Genomic DNA, 17,460 nt, shown 5'->3' with positions numbered 1-17,460 from the left:
ATGGCTCACAGATCATTTATGAGATCAGGAATGAACTTTCTGAACTTGAACTTCTCAACAACTGTAATGAAGACAAAAGTAAATGGAACATTGCCTTCCAAATCCTGAGGGAAAAATATTTCCAACCTAGAATTCCATCATCTGCATAGGATCAACCAAGTATCAGCATAGATAAAGGTATCTTCAGAAATGCAGATTTCAAAATTGTTGGGTGGTAAAAATCAGACTTGTACAATACCAAATTTAACTCTAGAACAGTGTTCCTCACAGACTGGCCATGCACCGGTGCTGGCAGTCAACTGTTACCAGTTCCTGATGAGACAAAGACAGATATCAAGAGTATGTTTAGAAATTTTTGTACCAATTAGAGCACTTTTATGTCTGTTCAAACTAATAAAAAAATGTGGGCTTAGTAATATGTCTTCTCTTCTTTTCATTTTCTTTCCTAGTAATTTATTTTCATTATATTTACAGAAGTATCTGATCCCAATGGGTAGAGAATAAAAACAAGAACATAAAACAAGCAAACAAACAAAAGACTGATCCTTTCACAGAGATCATTTAAGAAGTACTGCTCTGGAGGATGTGAAGCAACCCCGCAAATGTCCCAAGGAAAACATGCAATCTGAATAATTTTATAGTTGGATCAGTGCCATTTAAGAATAAAGGAAGTAAACAAATATTTTGGGACTTGGAAGAACGCAGGTTAGGTAATCATATAATTTGGGTCCTTACTGAAGAACCTGACGGACAGGTGGATGCCAGGTAAAGGGGACATTCCAGACTAGAGCATTTCTGAAAGCCCTCGGACAGATTTCTCTAAGAAGATGAAACCAATGGATTATGCTATATCTGAATGTTCTTAAAGGATTTAGACAACTGGCAGAGAGTTTGCAGTTGAAGCAGTGATAAGCACATAAATAAGCCAACAGCAGCTACAATAATAAAAAAAACCAAGACTATCATTAACTCCAAAGAAAACAAAAAGCTGTGTAGAAAAGAAAAAACTTATTTTGATTTATTACACGGTTTAACTCTGAGCAGCACTTATATGGTTATAATAATGCAAACACTAAAACATGAATCTAACCAAAATTGTGATATAACCATATTCAAATGGGGTAGGAAAAAGGTATGGATGGGGGGGTAGGTGGAGGGGAGACGGCAGGAGAGAAAGACAAACGCTCAACTTTCACAGGAAATAGATAATTTCAAAACTTGATAAATCAAGAAGCAGCAGTATGAGCATGTTTTATATTTCAGAGACAGGAAGGTAAGTTCTAAAATAATTAGCCAAAAGAGCTGACTATAGTTGCTTCTGGGGAAGGGGAAATGCACAGGTGGAGGCAGGGGTGTTGTTCTTTGTAAAGCCTCTATTTGGTTTTTGAGCCATTTGATTCCATTGCCACATATTTTATTTTTTTACTGAAATTTAATTCATGTACCATACAATCTCCCTTTTAAAGTGTACAATTCAGTGGTTTTTAGAATGTTCATGGAGAACGTTCATGGAGTAATCACCACAATCTTATTCCAGAACAATCTCATCACCTCAAAAAGAAACCCTGTACCCATCAGCAGTCACTCCCCATTCCCCAACCCCCAGCCTCTAGCAACCATGAATCTACTTTCTGTCTCAACAGATTTGCCTGTTTAGGATATTTCATGTCAACGGAACCATACAATAGCCACATAGGGATTTTGATTTAAAATTTCTGATTAGGAGCGCCTGGGTGGCTCAGTTGTTAAGCATCTGCCTTCGGCTCAGGTCATGATCCCAGGGTCCTGGGATCAAGCCCCACGTCGGGCTCCCTGTTCAGCAAGAAGGCTGCTTCTCCCTCTTCCACTCCCCCTGCTGGCGTTCCCTCTCTTGCTGTCTCTCTCTGTCAAAAAATAAATAAAATCTTTAAAAATAAATAAATAAATACAATTTCTGATTACTTTAAGGCTTTTATTTAAAAAGAAAAAAACAGTAGAGGACGAATTTTAGCCAAATAGGAGATAAATGAAGGAACCACAGCGAAGGGGCTGTCAGTAAGCACCGAATCCATTTAACCACAGAATAAAAACAGAACAATATGAGTATTATAGTTACAGTATAAAATGAAAATAATATAAATCCAAATATAAGAGGTGGGGTAAGTCGCAGAGAAAGTGGGAGATCATGTAAGTATACTGATTTTCTCATGTGTTAAGAGTCAGAGGCCAAATGATAACATTTAAAACTGAAAAATCAAGTAAAAGCTGTAAGCAATATTGAAAGGCATAAAGGTTATCCCTAAAAAGAAATAATCAACCAAAACTGGATGGTGACTGTAGAGAAAGAGATGAGAAGATGAAATATACAAGTTCATCATTTCTCATTTTTAGATGTATGAAGACAATCTAAAAAAAAAACAGAAGGATTAAATATAGCATAAAAAGCTACAAAGGCAACCATAAGAACAAAAAAATAGAAGAAATACACATTAAAAAAAAGAGAACATATGCCACATAGTGAAAGAGAGCAGAGAAGAAAACCAGAAAGCATAAAATAATACAGCAAAACCAAGATCAAGCATGCCTGTTATATCCACTCTGCAAATGAGCTAAATCTACCCACGAAAAGAAAGCCCATCAGACTGGATCACAGAGCAAGATCCAGCCATCCCATTTCATCGCTGCTTCTTTTTTTTTTTTTTTAAGATTTTTTATTTATTTATTTGCTAGAGAGAGAGAGAGCATGGGCAAGAGAGAGTGAGCAAGAGTACAAGCAGGGGGAGCTGCAGGCAGAGGGAGAAGCAGGATCTCTGCTGAGCAAGGAGCCCGATGCGGGACTCAATCCCAGGGCCCTGAGATCATGACCTGAGCCAAAGGCAGCCTCTTAACCAACTGAGCCACCCAGGTGTCCCTCCATTTCATCGCTTCTAAGACGCATATGCTTTCACATTTTAGCATCTATGACATTGAGATATGGTATGTAATGCCATCAGCCAGACAGAGGTCATGACGTAGCTGGGATGGTCCCCCCACGTGCAAACCTGTCCCAGCCCTTCATGCTGTCATCTCCTCAACTCAGCATGGTGCACTGCTGGAACTACACGCGAGGGTCACTGCCATCACCTACAATTTCAGTCCCCAAAACGCAAAAGTATTATACACGTAGTCAGGAACTAAAACGGAGCAACAGAGCGTACGTTTCATATTAGGGAAGCAAATACTCATTCTTGAAAGAATGACAACAACAATCAAGGGCCTTAAAGGAAAAAAGAGAAGGAAGATCCCCATAGGTAAAGCTGTGTCAGGTTCTGTTACTTAAACACAATCAGAAGGACTGCCTATCTCTCACCAAGTGATGCCCACTGAGGGCAGGAGAAGCTGCCAAATCACCAGGAAGAGATGAAAGACGGTTTGAAACCATGAAGGACCGGGGTACAATTCGCTCATACACAGGACTCTCTGACGGTGCTTAGGACACCAAGTTTAATTACTTTGAAACAAAGGAAAAGAAGAATACTGTTAAATGAACCTCCACTTATATATCTTTGTGCCTTGTCAAAACCGTTTCTCAGAAAGCTTTTCTGCTAGTTTATTAACCTTTTCTTGACAAAAGATAAAGGGAGATCTCTGGCATACTTCTTTCTATTCAAAAGCACATCATAATCATTCAAGTATACTGCTTTAAATTTAACATTCAGAAACAAGGTTTTTTAGAAGTATGGTAGGAAGAACATGAGAGCGCGTAAGGGCTGAGGCTTACTCAGCGCTCTCTTCTCATTGTACTTTCTACACATACCCAGCAGGCAGAAGAAATTCATTCCACTGCATGGCTCAGCATGATTCACAATTTGCAGGCTAGCATTTTGAAATGTCATTTTTATTGATCTCTGTTTGATGTTCCATTTGCCTTTCCTGGAGTAGACGAATTATGTTTATGGCATTTCCCTAATAGCAGACCTTGAAAATCTGAGTTTAAATGAGCTCTGAAAAAACATAACCAAATGAAATATCAACTAAACAAAACTATATGGATGCACATAAATTAATGCTTATTTTAGCATTAAAATATATCTTCTCTAAGACTTCATAGGTCACAATAAGGTGCCAACATACTACATAATAGAATGACATTTCAGGGCGTTAAGAGGCAGCTAAAAACTATCAGGAAGTCAAATCTCAGACACAAGATGTAAATCTGTCAACTGAACACATGAAATATAAAGCATGGTTCAAAGAGTGAGATTAAAAAAAAGAGTATCAAATCCTGTTCTGTAGCGCACCCAGACATCTGCGGAGCACTGCCAGCTCCATAATAAAAATCAAGTAACGCGGGCCAATTTATCTTACTAGCTACCACAGTTCCTTTCTAACAATTTGGAGAAGAAATTATCAATGAAAAGCTATTGTGACTTCAAGAGCGACAGATGAAGGTTTGCATTATAGAACAAGAATCATGTTTAAATGCATTTTGATACTTTCAAATGGACTACGGATTTCATAAGATGATTTATGACTGAGTTGTAGAAAGTTACCTTCGAAAACGGTTACAATCTCAAGTAATAGTACATCATCCTTAGGTTCACTTACACACAATGATAAACGGCTAGTCTCAATTTTCTCATCTAAGAGAAGTTAATAACATAGAGTAAGTTAGTAAACTTTTGATTTTAAAAAGCTGCAAGTTTAAATTTTTAGAGGAAAGCCTGCTTTCAAATGTCTTACTCCACAGAAGGCCCCTACACAAGCATGACAGCATCAATCCCAAAGTGAGGCAGCGAAATCAATGATACATTTCAAAAAGCTTCAACCTCTCCCCACCCTTCAAAACCTGTTCAAGTCCTTAAACTGTATTGATCGGCGATGGCATGAGGTAGCTGCGTCATTGCTGACTTTCCAGAGCACTCAGTTTTTCCTATCAATATTTTCTACATTTAGCACACTCTTCTTAGCATTGCATTATCTTTGCATATCTCAACTCCACTACCAGCATTTTAAGTTCTTTTTGAGCCCTCAATAAGGAATGAATACATGGATGGAAGGAAAGAAGGAAGGAAGCAAGTAAGCAAGCAAGCTTGGGCAACAAAATCCAAGGTTATGGGTTACAGATGATTTAAAATGTTGAGAATTATTTTATTAAGACCTGCTCTCAAGAATCAGCACTAGATTACAGATGAAAAGTATGACCTCCAAGAAATGACCTTTTGAAAATTCCTTAATACTTCACATTTTAGCCAGTGTTTTTATTTTCTAATTAACATGAAATATGAATTTCCAAAATTATTATCAAAAAACACACCCTGGCAGTACAAAGACAGAACAGTGGTTTAGCTCCAGACTAAAATTTTATTACACAAGGAAACAAGATCACCTAGATTTTCTTATAGAGTTTAACTGAATTACCAATATCCTTGGTAACATAACATAAAAAAAGGCTTGGGTGCCTGGGTGGCTCAGATGGTTCAGCGTCTGCCTTCGGCTCAGGTCATGATCCCAGGGTCCTGGGATCGAGTCCCGCATCAGGCTCCCTGCTCCTTGGGAGCCTGCTTCTCCCTCTGCCTCTCTCTCTCTCTTTCTCATGAATAAATAAATAAAACCTTTAAAAAAAAAACAACATAAAAAAAGGCTTATCAGATAAAATCCATAAGGCAAAGTACAAGAGACTATGTATACATTATGGCTACGATCTTGTAAAACAAACTTTGGCACAGGTAAAAAAAAAAAAAGGCCAGGAGAAAATACTACAAAATGAACAAGATGATGGGTTCAAAGGGAGAAACAATGGGTGATGTTTTTCTACTTTCTACTTTGTGCAACTTTGATTATTCTATTTTATGTCATTATGATAATCTCATTTATCTCTATATAACTCACGTTTTATCTTCTTAAATCTCCTTAAATCATTACACATATGTTAATTACGACCTGCTTTTATGTTTAAAAACAACATTTTAAAATCAGAGGCATAAGTCGGAGTCACTGCTAAGTCATTCTAATAGTGAGAGCTTAATGAAGTCACTCAACTTCACCAGGTCTTAATTTTCCCATCTAAGTGAACCACCTTAGCAAGATTACATAATTCTCCTGTCAAACACAGCACACTAGCCAGCTCACAGTAGTGCTCAATTTACATTAAGTCCCTTGTAAATATTTTTTGTTGTTGATTGAATTTCCATGTAGTAAGTAGTTATCACTGATTAAGTACTTTGGTTAGGAGTGATCAAGTTATCTTAAGAAACAGCCTCCTCCATCAAAAGACTTCATAATGTAACAAGTTCAAGAAAGGTATTTTTAAGAGAGCCCAGTTCTCCTTTCCACTTAACATAGATAAGACCTCAGAATCCTTCTGAACATAGCAGCCCAGGTAACTAAAGGAGTTGCCTTGAGAGTAAAAACCTATTTGTTACCAGCAACCCAGACCAGGGCCTTCTTAAGGAGCTTCTCCCAGCATTTACGAACAAGGCCTACGACACAGGAGAAGGTGGCTTTTCACAGGTCTCCAAAGAATTAAATCTAGGATTCAATTCCAGTCACCCAATAAAGCATTTCAACAATGAAGCTTTTTTAAAAAGAGATGTTCACAACTTCCAAAAATGTTTTAGTTCTTTTAGTATTTCAAAAAAGAAACATGGTAAATCTTCCTAACAGTGGATATGACAATGGATTCCTAGCTATATCATCAAAAGCAAAGAAAACAAAAGCAAAAATCTGATAAATTGGACTTCATCAAATTTAAAAACTCTGGTGCATCAAAGGACATCATCAAGAAAGTGAAAAGGCGATCTACAGAATAGGAGAGTTTGTACAAATCACGTATCTGTTAAGGGCATAACATCCCTTAACATATAAAGAAGTCCCACTATTCATCAACAAAAATTACAATCCTATTAAAAATGAACAAAGGGGGATGCCTGGGTGGCTCAGTCAGTTAAACGTCTGCCTTTGGCTCGGGTCGTGATCCCAGGGTCCTGGGATCGAGTCCTGCTTCTCCCTCTGCCTGCTGCTCCCCCTGCTTGTGCTCTCTCACTCTCTATCTCAAATAATGTAAAATCTTAAAAAAAAAAAAAAAAATGAACAAAGGACTTGAATAGACATTTCTCCAAAGAAGATACATAAATGGCCAATAAGCACATGAATATAATCAACATCATTACTCATTAGAGACCCAAAATTCAACACCACAATGACACAACACTTCACAACTACTAAGACAACCAAAAAAACAGAAAATAATAAGTGTTGACAAGGATGTGGAAAAAGTGGAACCCTCGTACACTGCTGGTGGGAAATGTAAAATGGTGTAGCCACTGTGGAAAAGAGTTTGGTGGTTCCCTGAAAAACTACACACAGAATTATGATATGATCCAATAATTCCACTCCTAGGTATATACACAAAAGAAATGAAAACAGAGACTCAAACAGATATTTGTATGCCAATGTTCACTGGAGCATTATTCACAACAACCAAAAGAGGAAAACAACCCAAGTGTTCACTGATAGATGAACAGATCAACAAGATGGGTGTGTGTGTATAACGGAATATTATTCAGCCATAAGACGAAGGAGGTTCTGACACATACTACAACATGGATGAACCCTGAAAACATGGTAAGTAAAATAAGCCAGGCATAAAAAGACAAATATATGATTCCACTTACATGAGGTAGCTAGAATAGTCAAATCCATGGAGTATAATAGAGGTTACCAGGATTTGGGAAGAATTGGAATGGGGAGTCACTGCTTAATAGTAACAGAGTTTCTCTTTGGGGTGATGAAAAGGTTTTGGAAATAGGTAATGGTAGAAATTGCACAACACTGTGGATATAATTAACGCCACTGAACTGTATACTTAATATTAAAATGGCAAATTTTATGTTACATATATTTTACCACAATAAATTTTTTTATTTTATTTTATTATTTTTTAAATAAATTTTTTTAAATGAAAGTAAGTGCAAAGGCACAGGGAAAAACAAAACAAAACAAAAATAATAAATAAAAATGACAACACATCAGCACCTTTCCACACACTGCGTTCGGGACAGAGGAGGCTGACATTTTCGGTTATGAGCTTCTCGGGCAGCAAGTCTAGCTCCTGACAACTGAAAAGGAATAAAAGCACCATTTAATAAACTATCAAACTTGCTATCATCCTAGAAAAACTGGTATCACATTCTGACATCAAGAAGCCAATTAAAGCAGCTCAATGTTGTAAACAAGCATCTGTTTCAGGGGAAAACAAAAACAAAACACATTAAACTGGGAAAGTTCTAGAGTAGTATGAAGCAATACCTAACATATTAAAGCACTGAGAGATTATCTTACACATGGTGATTTTAACAGGTGTGCAGAAGAGTTGTAAACAAGACGGTTTTCTAATAAACCTAACAAAGCTGAAATTTTTCAAGACAAAACTTTCAGAAACTTGAACTGGAGCTGAGTCCTAGAGGATACCAAGCTCATAACTATATCTCTAAGTGCCTTCTTCGGTTATACAGTAGCTGTAATGGATGCTCAATGCAAATGTTTAAAAAAAAATGTTTTTCTAAAACACTGCCTGGAATGATCACAACCTAAACTCTTTAGGGAGAAATTTGTATTTGCAAATAAAAGATCAGCCACCCAGTACTGACACCTCAGAGTCTTAAAAGGGAACGGTCTTTGAGACAGTCGTTTACAACATCAGCACTCAGAGTAAGTTTAGAGTAAGTAAAAACTCCAGTCTGTCGAATCAAAAAGCATAGTATCTTCATCTATCTGAAGAGATTTACGTCATTTAATGCTCAAGTTGCATGTTTTTATTGGTTTAGACATTCTCAAATTGTCACATACATCAAAAATTTTTTAAAATGTCTAAAAAGTTGATATACCTTTTCATCTTCCCACTGAAAAAAATTACAGTCTTTTCTATCTCTACAGGCTGAGCAGGCATAAAATCTCCGTGTTTCTTCTTTCCCTTGGTTCACCTTTACAAACAGAAGAGTAGGTCCTAGTTCCAGAATGGGGAAAAAAACATGTCAAACAATAGTCATCTATATCGAGTTCCTAGTTTTCACTGCCCTTAAATAAAATTTGATTTGGTTTTATGCACAATTTGTCATAATTAAGCCCACTGTTTACTTTTTTTCCCCCTATCACATTTAGGCACTGATTACTTGAGGCATAACTCTTGAAAACTAGTCTCTGCAGAAAGAAAATGCCATTGTCAGTTGCTGTCTACACGGTGAATGATCTGGGTCCTGAGACGAAAAATATGGAAGGGATCCAGAGAACGGAGCACTTTGCCACCTCCACCCAGTTATCCTTTCAGTGAAAATCTGAGCTTTTGGAGTCGGATGTGGGCACATCCTCTCTCCACAAATTAAGAGAAAAACTGGGTCTGGTTTCCGAGCGATAATTCATGCTATCCTTCCTCCTAACTTTTTAAAATAAAAAGACAGCAAAACAACCAATGAAATCCCCAAGTACTTGGCAATGGATTTACTAACATGCATCCCCTTCGCCTAGACTCTGCCTCTTCCCTTGAGAGGGAAAAAAAAAAAAAATGTTCACAGCCACGGAGCAAAAACCACCACAGTGAGGACTTTCTATGACAGTTTCTTAAGTAAACTGAAAACACTACGTCCCCAGGAAAGGGCGTTTTTTGGCATCACACATGGTGAAACCGAGGAAGATACAAATCTGGAAGCCCTAAGAAGCCCAAGGCACCTTCAGGCTAACCTCCGCCCTTCGCGCCCGACAGCTCGGCTGAGCCCAGACGCACACCCACCGTGAGGACACAGCGGGGCGGGTGTGGCGGGATCGGAAGGAAATACCGCCTCCACTCCTGAGCTCGCCTGGCGCCCCGCGATCCCCTCAGCCTCCACTGTTGCCAGCCCATCCCTGGGGGCCGCCATCTTCCCGCCACCGTCCCGAAAGCCTCAGTCCATACCGAGGAGGCTGAGAAAGAGTGCCGCCGCGCCGCGCGAGGACTCACAGCGCCCCCGCGCGCCTAGGAGGAACTGAGCCCCGAAAAGCAGTCCCTTCTGCCCTGGCTGCGACTATGGGATCCCTGGCGGGCGGGCAGGGGTAGGGGTTTTGGTAGTAGGGGCCGGGGGTGGGGGTGTTTGCAGGCAATTTACTGGATCTGTGCAATAAGCTCACCTATTTTCTGCTTTACCCTCAGCACCTCAAGTACCTTCCTCTCATAAGAATACAGCCAGAAGATGAGATGACTCTTTGGAGCAAAGATTTGGTAGGGTTTTAAGACCAAAAGGCAGCATCACCACCACCAGCACCTGACAACAGAGATGGCTGCAGCAACCGCGTTTGAGGAAAACATCCTCTTCTTTTTTTTCCCAAAGTCAGAGTCACACTGTTCTCTTCTACCTCTTGGGCCACGCTACCCGTTGCACGTTATAGTTGCATATTCATCAACATTTATACATCAGAGAGAGAGAGAAATAAAACTCCCTCTTTGCATATGACATGATTGTCTCCTTAGAAAATGCTAAGGAATCTGCAAAAAGAATTCCAGCTGAAATTGAGTTCAGCAAGGTTGCAAGGGTAAACAAACATACAAAACTCAATCATACTTCCATGTACTAGGAATGATGCAATGAACACCGAAACTAGAAATAAAACACCACTTACAACTGCTCAGATAAATGAAATACTTAGGTGTAAATCTAACAAAATATGTACAGGACTTGTATGCAGAACACAATAAAATGTTAATGAAAAATTAACAAAATGTTAATGAAAAAAATCAACGATCTAAATAAATGTAGAGACTGTGTTACTACATTAAGAATACTCAACATAGTGAAGATGTCAGTTCTCCGCAGGTTTAGTGCATGTACAAGTTTAATACAATTTCAGGGGTGCCTGTGGCTCAGTTGGTTAAGCCTCTGCCTTCAGCTCAGGTCATGCATGATCCTGGGGTCCTGGAATGGAGCCCCACATTGGGCTCCCTGCTCGGTGGGAAGTCTGCTTCTCCCTCTCCCTCTGTGATCGCTCTTACTCTTGCTCTCTTTCAAATAAATAAAATCTTTAAAAAAAAAATTCTTGTAGGTACAGATTTGTGATCATTGAAAGACTTCTTTACAAAATTTGTAGTTGAGTTCATGAAATCACACCACCAAAAATAGTCACTGAATCTATATTTTCTGAATCTTTCTTAAATAACTCTGATTCTGTGGGGTGACCTATAGAAGCAGGCCAAACCAGTATGGATTTGCAGGCTTTACAGGTAACCTTCCCCAAACAGTAAAAGTACGACAAGGGTTGACCCAAATAAGGCAAATGAGAGAGTACCACTTAGTGTGAAAGAATGTGAAGGTTTCAAAAATGAGGCAGTTCCCTCTTTTCTGGGGCATAATTTTGGTAAGAAAAAAAACCAAACACCACCTCACCTTATATTCAGACATATATGGTAAAAGTCATGTACTCTGAATATCTGCTGAGAGGGGCATAAATAGGAGCTCACAAGAGTAAGTTGGGAATGTTTCTTTTTATTGTCTACTTGTACACGAAAATCCTTGAGCAGAGGATAGCTGAGGGACATCAGCAGGAGGTTCAAAGGAAACCAGTGGCAGAGCTGGAAATGGGTCCCTGAGGAGCGCAGAGACATACCCTGGGTACACGCCGTCTCACAGAGCAAAATCTCTGAAGCCGCTAAAATGAGCTCGGATTCAGCGACTCCCCCCTGGAGGATGTGGACAAACCCCTGAGCTTCCCACAGAGACCAGGAAGACTCACTCCTTACTTGGTAAGTGGGGTAGAAGCACTCCCAACTCCAAAGCTACTGCAGAGAAAATGGTTCAAGCCCAAGGAGTATTTGGCAAGTAACAGCTGAGCGACTTCTCTGTATTCTGTAACTGACCCCCAGTTTCCCTTTGGAAATCCAACCCTCCCCAATTTTAGCCCATGTAGTGGGAGAAATACAAAGGGCCAGAGGGGCTGGCTTGGGTTTGGGCAGATGACTGGGGGCCTCTGCTGGAATGGTTGGGAAGGAAACTACAATAGTTAAATTTTGTCATCTTAGTGGCATCTGTCATGTTGATTGGTCACGTGTTACACAGGTTCAGCCTTCCCATCTTGGCTGGGCCAGGTGACTGGCTTGTCTAGGGTTGCCTTGGCAGGGGTAATTCATCTCTGCCTGATGTGTCTCTCATCCCCCTCCTGGAACCGGTGGGCCAGCCTGGAAACGTCTTTCTCATGGGAATGGCCAGAGCACAAGAGTTAAGAGGAAGGGGGGCGCCTGGGTGGCTCAGTTGGTTAAGCGATGGCCTTTGGCCCAGGTCATGATCCCAGGGTCCTGGGATCGAGCCCTGCATTGGGCTCCCTGCTCGGCGGGAAGCCTACTTCTCCCTCTCCCACACCCCCCGCTTGTGTTCCCTCTCTCTCTGTCTCTCTCTCTCTGTCAATTAAATAAATAAAATCTTAAAAAAAAAAAAAAAAGAGTTAAGAGAAAGGGACAAGCATCAGGAGGCCTAGGCTTGGAGCTCCCCCATCACTTCCGTCATATGCTTTTGGGTCAGGCGAGTCACGTGGCCAAGCGCTGCAAGCCTGGCAAAGGGCGTGGGTCAGAAGGGGGTGAAGAGGTGGAGCCAGTGGTACAATCCCTCCCTGAAGCACCTTTCACTGAAGCAACCACGTGGCTGTTGTCTTTATGGTAGTTATGGTTGTTGTGGTTTCCCACCACTTAAGGGGCACCTGCCTTGGCAGAAAGGCCAGAGCAGAACTAGGAAATAAGAATGTGTGAGGATGCCATGTGAGCACCTAGATCCAGCCATGCCTGAAATTTTCACTTATATGGGTCATAAATTCCTCTGTCTCCTTAAGCCAGTTTGAGATGGGGCTGGTTCTATCAATCACCACCCAAGAATGCCAACTCTATGGCTCTATGGCTGTAGCCATTATATGGGATGGATGTATCTGTGTATTAATATGCCTCAAGACCCTTTGCCAGTCAAGACCAGCCAACCCTGCTCTCCATTCTCCCTGCCACACCCCCTGTCAGTCTGCCTACCCCCCTCCGCAGCTATCTTTTCTGGCCCTTGTCATGGAACCCTGTCTCCCCACCTGCCCTTCTTCTTGCTGCCCCAAAGCAAGTACACAGACCTATTTTATTATTATTATTATTAAAGTTCTACACCAATTCACGAACCTGATATCAAGAGTCGCATGCTCTACAGACTGAGCCAGCCAGGCACCCCACAGACCTATCTCTTTTTAAAGGGAAAACTGTCGGGGGAGACCATCAGAAACAAAGGAAATCTACAAAGACTTCACCGTGGCTGTCTCTGCTCTCTGGTTATGGATCCTAACTTCCCTGCTCACAGGGTCATTGCTATGGATTGAATTGTGTCCCCCCCACCCCAAACCCCGCCAAACTCATATGTTGAAACTCTAACCACCAATGTTATGGTGTGAGGTCTTTGAAATATAATTAGGTTTAGATGAAGTCATGAGGGTGAGCCCCCAAATAGGAGTGATGCCCTTTATAAGAAGAGGATGAGACACCAGAGTTTGCTCGCCCTCCATACCTCTCCCCCTCCCTTTTCTTCCCTCCCTCTCTCTTTCTCTCTCTGGCTCTCTCTCTCTCTCTCTCTCTCTCTCTCTCTCTCTCCCCCTGCCCTGTGAGAACACAGGAAGAAGCAGACCACCCACAGGCCAGGAAGCAGGCTCTCAGCAGGGACTGAATCTACCAGCACCTTGATCTTGGGCTTCTCAGCCTCTAGAACTATGAGAAATAACTTTTTGCTGCTTAAGCCACGGGTCTGTGGTGCTGTTGTGGCAACCCCTTGACCAAGAGAGTCATGCATCCCCTTGACTTTCCCTCTCTGCTTTTATTTCTGAGGGAAAATCTCACCAAACCTCTCCCCACCCCTGGAAAGCATGAACTCTGACAACCTGGTTGGGGAAGGTCTTCGATCCAAAGGGACTTCATGCGGTTTTCCTCAGATCTCTGAGAAACAGCAAGGACACCAAACACCCTGAAAGTAAGAACACTTGGATAAGCTACTGAGCCTCGCTAGTCATTTCTGATGTGCCGGGCTTGGCCAGCATCCTGGGGCCAGACAGACAGGAGCCCCAGGGGGAAGGGGCCTCAGAGAACAGCAGAGACAAGGAGCCCCTGGGAACCACTCCAGGAGCTCGGAAGGGGATGTACCAACTCGTCTCTTCCTGCCTGCGCTCGCCCCTCTAGCATGAGAGCTGAGAACAAGGGGCAGGAGAGAATGTGCGCTTAATGTGCGTGACAGTGACTGGTCCTGGGAACACAGAGAAATTAAACTTAAGGGGCACCTGGGTGGCTCAGTTGGTTAAGTGTCTGCCTTCAGCTCAAGTCATGATCTCAGGGTCCTGGGAAGAGCCCTGTGTCCGGCTCCCTGCTCAGCGGGGTGCCTGCTTCTCCCTCTCCTTTGGCTGCTCCCCCTGCTTGTGCTCTCTCACTCACCCTCTCTCTCTTAAATAAATAAAATCTTAAAAAAGAAAAGAAATGAAACTTAAAAATAAATAAATCTATGAAAAGCAAAGCTCCATGGGTGGTGGGTTAAGTAGTGTTCCCCCAAAGATTTGTACCCACCCAGAACCTTGGAATGTGACCTTGAAATAGGGTCTTTGCAGATGTAATGGGTTAAGGATAGAGGTGAGATCCTCCTGGATTCCAGTGAGCCCTAAATCTGACAAAAGTGTCCTTTTGAGGAGCAGAAAGGACACAGAGAGACATGCAGAGAAAGCCACATGAAGACAGAGGGAGGCACAGATGGGAGTCCTGCAGCCACCAGCCAGGTGACGCCTGGGGTGGCTAGAATCTAGGAAGAGGCAGGAAAGGATCATCCCCTAGAGCCTTGGGAGGGAGCATGGCACGGCTGACAGCCCTAGAGCTTTGAGAGAATGCATTTCTGTTGTTTAAAGCCCCCCAGTTTGTGGCACTTTGTGACGGTAGCCCTAGCAAAGTAATATACCTCGTCGGGTGCCTTAAGTCCTCCTCCCAGAGAGCCCAGCTCTGCCGTTTATCTTCCAAGTGACTTTGGGGAGGTCGCTATCTGAATGTCAGTGCCCTCGCCTGTAAAAATAACCATGACTACCATCAAGGACTGGGCGCATTGGAGGACATGACAAAAAGAACATGGAGCACTCTGTCAACAGCCCAGCGATATGTACACGTTAGTTATTACACTAGTGTTTTGTGGCTGTGCTCAAATGTTTGAGGGACCCACTATAAGGAAGAGAATTCCATGTATTCCAGATCCCAGGTGAGATTATAAGAAGGCAGATTTAGGCTAAAAATGAACATGGACTTCCTGCACGCAGACCCTGGATTGTAGATTCTTTTGCAAGTGGCCTTTGGAAGGAAAAACCCTGCAACGAAGTGAGGGGAGCTGGAAAGGGCAAGGGTAGTGCTGAGGCAGAGATGTCGTTGCAGCCGGAGTCGATCCTCAGCCTGATGCACAGGGAGCTTTGGTGTGTGACCAGCCCCGTGGCACTGCCTGCTTTCAGGCGAGCCCTACTGTACCCCACCATCAGTCAATCCCAACTCCAGACTAAGAAGACGTCCCCTGTAAGACCCTTAAAGGAACTGACTCCACTGGGAGATTTATCTCCTTATTCTTCGCCGCTTTTCCTTCCTTCTGGTGGAATGCAGATGTGATGACTGAAGCTCCAGCAGCCATTTTGGACCTTGAGGTAACCGAGAGACAGAAGGCAAAAAGATAGGAGGAACTGGTCTGACTACAATTCTTTTATGTGAGAATAAACCCTCATTTATTTAAGCTACTTGTGTGTTTTGTTTTTTTTAAGATTTTATTTAGCCCCGAGCCCCCAAGATTAGGTTGGGTGCTCCTCCTAGGTGCTCCTGCAGCAGCCCAAATGTACCTCAGTGGTTTTAATTATCACTCCACATTAAAATTGTCTGATTGCTGGCTTGTGTTTCCCTCTACACTGTAAGCCCTTTGACAGCAGTGGTTGTATATTCTTCGTCTATCCACGGTACTGACACATAACAGACATTTAATACATATTTACCAATTAAATGGCAACTAAAATCAGACTCAGAAGGGACCACTGAGTCTCTTCATCTAGTGATTCCAACAAGGGCCATGCCATCTCCCAGGGAGCATTTTGGAAATGTGCAGAGGTGTTTTTGGTTGTCATGGGTTTGGGGGAGCCCTACTGGAATTTGGAAGGTTAGGGGTTAGGTGCCAAATGATTTGTAACAGTTGGGACAGTCCCATGCCACTAAGAATGAATTATACTAAGTCTTGCACAACTTTTTTTTAGAATCTGGAAAGACATGTATGTAGGCAAATAACATATTTCTACTTATTTGAACCTAGAATCTAACTTTGATTTACACAAACACAAAATATTTTTGTACCATTTTAACATACCTGAATATGCCAGGAATGCAACTGCTGTGCCTATCAAAGGGGAAATTATACTCTGCTTTTGTCCAGATAGAAAAAAAGAATCGTTCACCATTGTGGAAAACTCGCATGAACGATAGCCACATGGCTCATGTTATCTGAGTGCCCCCCAAACAATCCCTCTGTACCTGCCTTTATAGCTGTTACAGTTATCATATTATATCTGTCAGCAACTTCTGGGGAACAAGCCAGTCCAAAGCAAAGGGCTAAAAAGAGCAGTCATTCTCCCCCATGCATCTCAGGTTGGCTGGGGGTTGGCTGATCTAGGCTGGGCTCAGCTGGGCGGTTCTGCTTCAGACTCAGTCTGCTGGGCTCAGCTCTGCACTTGGGTCGGGCTCAGGTCTGCCCCAGGTGTCTCACCATGGGCCCAGGCTGCAGGGCCAGCAGATAGCTGGGAGGAGCTCTTCTCATGATCAGAGCAGAGGTACAAGAGGGCAAGTCCCACTGCACAGCACCTTTCAAGCCTTATTCCTGTCTTGCCTGCTATTATGCCACTTGGTCAAAGTAGGCCACATTGGCAAGCCCAAAAATCAAGGGTTGGAAAACTAAAAGTATTCTTCGGCCTTGGAGGTGGAGGGATAGAGTGAATATTTTTGAACAAAAAAATCGATTCCAGCTTAGGAGTGATCCTACACGAATCTCCTAATTTAGCTCTGATTTTAAAATGTCCTATATAGGGGCACCTGGGTGGCTCAGCCGGTTGGGCGCCTGCTTTCAGCTTGGGCCCTGATTCCAGGGTTCTGGGATTGAGTCCCGCATCGGGCTCCCTGTTCAGCGGAGAGCCTGCTTCTTCCACTCGCTCTGCCCCTACCCCCGCCCCCACCCTCCACTCATGCTCTCTTTCTCTCACACACTCTGTCTCACATAAATAAAGTCTTAATAAAAATGTCGTGTATAAGTAAAAAATTCAGTTTTTCCTTACTTATCTTAAATCTAAGTGTACTCATTATAAGAAAGCATGTGCGTCTAACTACTTTGTCACAATGTAACAATGAGGGCATGCTAAGCATTTACATATGAAACACGTTTCCATATGTGTTTAAAATAAGAGTAACTGTCCTCTTATTTTAAA

The 17,460-nt window shown here is 42.1% G+C and overlaps 1 protein-coding gene across 4 annotated transcripts in view; it reads right to left on the bottom strand.

Moving 5' to 3' along the window:
- Nucleotides 1–9,882, bottom strand: part of ZCCHC4 (zinc finger CCHC-type containing 4) — a 52,060-nt gene extending 42,178 nt beyond the window's left edge. For all 4 annotated transcript variants that reach the window (XR_012377865.1, XR_012377866.1, XM_025887714.2 and 1 more), the window contains exons 1-3: nucleotides 9,746–9,882; nucleotides 8,847–8,965; nucleotides 7,996–8,078 (exon numbers count right to left, since the gene is read on the bottom strand). Coding sequence is in view for 2 of the 4 variants with exons in the window: in XM_025887714.2 (XP_025743499.1) it covers nucleotides 7,996–8,078; nucleotides 8,847–8,965; nucleotides 9,746–9,872 (329 nt within the window). In the remaining 2 variants the exon portion in view is untranslated. The remainder of the gene's footprint in view (nucleotides 1–7,995; nucleotides 8,079–8,846; nucleotides 8,966–9,745) is intronic.
- Nucleotides 9,883–17,460: the final 7,578 nt, after the last annotated feature.

This window comes from Callorhinus ursinus, unplaced genomic scaffold (assembly GCF_003265705.2).
Source record: "Callorhinus ursinus isolate GAN/ISIS: 27379988/994484 unplaced genomic scaffold, GSC_fseal_2.0 scaffold4, whole genome shotgun sequence".
Lineage (NCBI taxonomy): Eukaryota > Metazoa > Chordata > Mammalia > Carnivora > Otariidae > Callorhinus > Callorhinus ursinus.
This window is presented reverse-complemented; position numbering and strand designations above follow the sequence as displayed.